The 5,858-nt window shown below is 32.0% G+C and overlaps 1 protein-coding gene across 1 annotated transcript; it reads left to right on the forward strand.

Annotated features, from left to right (window-relative positions):
- The first annotated feature begins 249 nt into the window (after positions 1 to 249).
- Positions 250 to 1,875, forward strand: LOC149557838 (uncharacterized). Its single transcript, XM_089832320.1, has 2 exons — positions 250 to 469; positions 585 to 1,875. Exon 2 carries the CDS (start codon positions 589 to 591, stop codon positions 1,492 to 1,494), a length of 906 nt encoding a protein of 301 aa, XP_089688446.1. The 5' UTR covers positions 250 to 469; positions 585 to 588; the 3' UTR covers positions 1,495 to 1,875.
- The last annotated feature ends 3,983 nt before the right edge of the window (positions 1,876 to 5,858 follow it).

Below are 5,858 nucleotides of genomic sequence, written 5' to 3' on the forward strand. Positions count from 1 at the left end.
TAACAATGCTTACAAATGATGTTTACAAAAATCAAAAGAGACAAAAGATTGATAAAACAAAAAGCACAAAACAAAATGAATCATCCCACTCAACAAAAGCTAACTTAAAAACCTAATATAACCAAGATATTCACTAAAGTGTAAAAAAATTCAAAAAAATAATAAAAAATACCTTAAAAAGAATCTAGGGAAAATAATCATATCACTTGAAAGACTATTGAACCCACTTTAAGAATATAAAAAGAATAGCATCCACTTCCAACAATGGGTCTGCATAAGGAAGACTTTCCCATGCATTTAGCACCAGTTTTTTATTCGTTACTGTATAGTCTACTATCGTAAGAAAGATTAATAGCGAAGCGTCTGCCTGAATTAGGGAGTCTATTTCTGTAGGGCGGCGTAAAGAAGTGAGAGCCGGTTGCGACAAAGAAGCAGAATACAGAAAGCAAGAGGACTACGCTTTAAACCAGTAAGTCCTTAGACACCTCTCTGATAAATTACCATACGGACTCTAAAGTTGTTTAGCCTTCAATCTGTTATTTTTGCATACCCAGTATAAGATATTCCGTTGTATCATCATCCAGAGAAATGAACCCTCTAGTTGATGGTGAGCCAGCTGGCTGGAACCCCGGCGAAACCTACTACAATGTAGTTAGTAAAGAAAATAGCCGTATCCTCATCCCACAGCCCAAGCCTGATAGCTATCACCTTGACTTCGATTCAAAATTCACACAGCGCTGTACCTCATCAAGTCAACAAATTCCCTGTCGTCATGAGTTTCACATTCCTGCTAGTGTGAGAACCTCAGAAACTCTCCCATCTGACATTGGTAACATTGCAGCAGCTCTTAACTACCAGGTCCACATTTCTCAAGGAGCTTTACAATACTGTGACCTCATTTATCATACTCTTATTGGGTCGTTTAAAAATCAACCAAACAAGGACCCAGATCTAATCACAAAACTAGAAGATCTGCAAAAACAGGTTCAGCAGTTATCCAGTAAAGTTGGTGAAATCAATCTGTCTCAAAAAGACATTGACCAAATGTCAAGTAAGATTGGTACTGTAATGAGTGGAAACGTTCAAGTTCCGAGCGCTGAAGAGATTGCATCAAAGATCAAAGTACCCACTGCCAGAGAGATAACCCAAGAAATTGGTGAACTCTCTCTGAACGAATACACAAAATGTGATCTTGTGAATCGCATATCTAAGTCTATTCCTGTTTCGAGATTAGCAAAAGATATTGCTGATAAAATCAATATCCCATCATTCAAGGTACCCACTGCAGCTGAAATCGCATCTCAAATTGGGATTCCATCTGCGGCAGATCTTGCAAGCCAAATGAAGATCCCATCTGGCCAAGACATCACCGATCAGATCCATGATACAGTTCTGCCTGCTAACCCATCTGCTCTTGATTATAGCGATAAAATCAACATGATTGATAGGAAGTGCGACTACATCATCGCCGCTCTCGGTGGAAAATTTGGATAATGGAGGATCATGAAGAAATTCAGCCTGTAGTTAGTGCAGCTGCTCAAGCTGAATATATTGCTAAACTGCCATCAAAACCCTTATGGAGAGGAAATCAGAAAGAACTACCTCAAGCCAAATTGTAGCGAAAGTGGAGTTGTTCATGTTTTGTGTGAAAAGTAACTATTTTTAGATGTTATTTGTATTATCTCTTTTGGAGAGGAGTTTTGTTTGATGGGGTTTTCTTTTTCTCCCTGTAAGAGATTAGTTGCATGATTAGTTGTATTTGGATATCTAATATGATCTAGTTGCTGGAACCCATTATCATTATGATATTGTATATTGCATTTTATCTCATATGTTGTATTTAAAAGAGTGTTAGAATAAATTATTGTTATATAATCATCTTTATATTTAGGTATCTAATATGGTCTAGTTGCTGGGAGTCATTATCATTATGATATTGTATATAGTATTTTATTTTATATGTTGTATTTGAAAGAGTGTTAAAATAAATTATTGTTATATAATCTTCTTTCTTATGTTTCACATAAACATATTTGTTGTTATATAATATTTGCTAGACTGCATTAATGCTTGTGGTTCATAGTTGAGTTTGCATCTCATTTGGAGATATTTCACCTTCTATATCTTCCATACACTTTTGCTATGCTAATATAAGAAGGCTTTTATACATTGTTTAGTCATCTCACAATCATATTATTTTTCCTATTTTTTTCAGTCTTATATTTGTGAAAATTGTAGCAATCTTCATTCTAGCTTGGAGTTCATAATTCCAACAATAACTACTCAATTGGAAGAATCTATTAGCTAGATACTTGTGGAATCGAAAGAGCTAAGTACAGATAAGAGAGCTAAGCTCCCACAAGTCTCTTCTTGAAAAGATTGATAGGATTGCCCCTAATGGTAATCCTTCATAACACATTTCAAACATCCTTGATATCAAACACATGAAGTTCTTTATTTTCTTGTACAAATAATTTATTTTCCAACATGAATTTTAACTGATACCTTTGAAAAATATCAAGATTGCCTTAATAAACTCATCTTAATGTCATGTTTATTTTTATAATAAAATAATTAGTTAATATCCCACATATTGTTTATTTTAGATTTATTATGGAGAGGCTTGATAAAGGACACATTCAAATAAATGAAAAAACATAAATATGAATAACTTATTAGTATTGTTTTCCAATTTGATGCTACATAATTGTCATTATTATTATTTTTCATTTTTCCAATATGATATAGGGTTAACTTAGTCATGGGAAAATTAAAAAAAGAATAAATGTTAAAAATATCACTGTTTTATTTTACAAATTGAAGAAGGAAAAAATAATAATATAATTTGTTATTCATATATGTGTGAGGTACAAATAGAATTTTTTTTATTAATTACTAAATGATATTTTATTTATAATTATTAATTAATAAATTTTATTTATTGAAATCTTTCAAAAATCATTTTTATTTATTAAAATATTTAAAGAATCATTAAAATTGAAGGTTTTGATAGTTGCATATAATTTCCTAACATAGAGTATGCAAGCAATGTCAAGAATATATTTTTTAATATTAAAGCAACCTATAATGGAGGCTAACCTTACAACATAGCGAAGGGACTATCAAAAGATTTTCAACTTAGGATAAGCTTTCCCACTATGTATCTCCTTTCCACCTCAATGTAAAAAGAGCCCACATCAACTAGAATAAGCTTTCCCACTCCACATTTCCTTTCCACCTCAATGTAAAAAGAGCCCACATCTATAATAAAAAAAGAAAAGAACCCAACAATTCTAAAATACATCTACCAACCATTGGAAAAAAAAAAGCATAAATATTCTTAACCATAAGTAGTCTCAAATAATCCCTTCAAAAATTCTTAGAAAATGGCTAGCCACAAGAGAGAGAAAAAGACCATTGTCCCTACTAGCTTTAATGAATAATTCGACTTAAAAAAGAAAACCAACTTTAACAATGATTCCACCATCCAACTACAAAGGGTAAAAGACACCTCACCAAAAGATAGCACTTGCAAGCTCCATCATCAAGCATTTAATAAGAAGATAAAAAGGAGCAGAAGTTACCACATATTATTAAGAATTACCTATAATTCCAAGACATATGATCATCATTGAATCCATCAAGAAAATCATGACATAGTAAGCATCTCACAATAAAGAATCAGTCAAGAAGGACCGCAAAAGCAGACCATGATTTTTAATCTTTCTTGATGTGGACAATGGAAATAGCGGATAAGCATCAGAAATCTCAACATTTATTGACGAAGTTGTCCCATCTCTTTTTGACATGATATTCGATAGGAAAGCATCTGGTGGGAGGAAGGAAACTTACCCTGATATTCAGACTCATTTCTTTCTATTAATTTGATCTCGCGCATCAACCGCTGATCAAACGTAGAAGACACGCATCTGATAGAGACAGAGAAGGCTGTGAAAAAAGATCTGACAGAGATAGAGACAGAGAGTACACTGCTTTTTTAGCAGAGATAAAGATGGGTGGAATTGTTTAATCTATTTTCTAGACTTTCTCCAACACCCATCCAACATTTGAAAAGTAATTTAAATTATTGGCGTGTATATTTTTTTGATTTTACTATGGGAAAGGTAATATATTTTATCTGCAGGAGCAGGTGAATCACGATGTGAAAGTATAGTGTTTATTAGTCTATGCTGCTGTAGAAATCTTTGTTTAATATCTATGAAGATATTCCCCCGTCAAGTCACTGAGACTATTTGTCGGTACTTCATTATCCCTAATTTAATAGAATTGATGTATTGATCCTTGGCATTTCGTATCTGTGTTTATCATTATTGTTTTTTTGGGATTTTAGGGTGTGGCTTTTTTCCTTCACTCTTTTCCTTCTCAGTAATTTCATACCTCATAAATAGCAATGGTATCATAGTGTGCAATAGTACGTCGTATTTATGTGTAAATATTTTTCTTATCTAATATTTCTATAGGTAATACAAATGAGACATTTTATTTATTCTTCAAATTTAATATAGTATATTTGGTAATCAACAAACATCATGATAAGTAGACATGAGAGTGAAAGGAACAACAATTGATGTGCAAGCCTCTTCCACGCCAAACAAGAGCACCTTTATATTTTCAAATACTTTTCAAGTCTCATAAATATGAAAATAAGGTGCTGTAAATTCCCATTCCATCCTGTGGAAAGTTTTCTTTGTAGTATTGTATTGTGTCTGGTCCATTTTTTTTGTGTATGCAATGTCATTTAAATTTGTGTAGATTACAAACTTTTAATCAGAAAAGATCTTCCAAACTATTTGATTGTATCCCTTCAAATGGGAAGATTAATTCAACTAATATGAGGAAGTGTTTCTTGCCTATGGCTAGATAGATTTTCTATTTTAAAAAATGGATCTATGTTAAAGAATATTTTGTAGTGCCAATATTGATTTTCTCAAGTTCACATTATTTTTCTCTTGAATTCTTTATCCCTTTTCATCCTCTTCTTCTAAGACACATTAATCAATCAATCAAATCAAGACAATCAGACATGTCATCCCATTATTTATTTGTCTTTCATAATTATGTTCCTATTCTACTATCCCATTATTTATTTGTCTTTCATAATTATGTTCCTATTCTACTTGAGGATATTGTTGAGTGGTAAGAAAGGATATGATGGTTCATAGCTTGGTTTTCTGTGTTTGTTGTCTATGAAGTGTTTCAATAACATCTCTCACACACAAATGATCTAACAAAACCTTAAAATGATATTGAAACAATCCCTATTTATTTTTTCCTTATTACTCAAAGATAGTAGCGATATCTAGATGGTCAATATCTAGATACACTTTTATCTCTTTCTTTTTCATAAAGTACAATGATGAAAATCTATGATAAATATTCGATAATGACTCAATACATCATCCAAGTTGAAAGTGCAAGTTCAAATCTTCTAATTCTTCTTGTAGCTAATTAATTCTTCTCACTAATATTTCTTCTATTAGACAAGTCACTCAATCCATCAATTTGTTTATTGATCAAATAATTTTATCAACCAATCAATCAACCAATATTAATGTCTTATAGAGGATGCGTCTTTCATGAAACAAGAGACTGTTTGTCTTGCATAAGGTGTATCATCCCCAAAACTAGACATTGGCACTAGTCTTATACATGATTGGTCCTTCCTTAAAATGAACATCATTCTTGTTAACAATCTTTGTCAAACAAATATTCATAATCATCTACCAAGTCTTCAGTTTTTACTAACTATTCTTTTCTTACATCATTTCTTCTAACATTTCTCATCTTTTTTCAAGAGATCTTTCACATCTTTCCTTTACAAACAATCTCTCAAGGGG

Source organism: Cupressus sempervirens, chromosome 5 (assembly GCF_028749045.1).
Source record: "Cupressus sempervirens isolate cs-2001-9-10 chromosome 5, ASM2874904v1, whole genome shotgun sequence".
Classification (NCBI taxonomy): domain Eukaryota; kingdom Viridiplantae; phylum Streptophyta; class Pinopsida; order Cupressales; family Cupressaceae; genus Cupressus; species Cupressus sempervirens.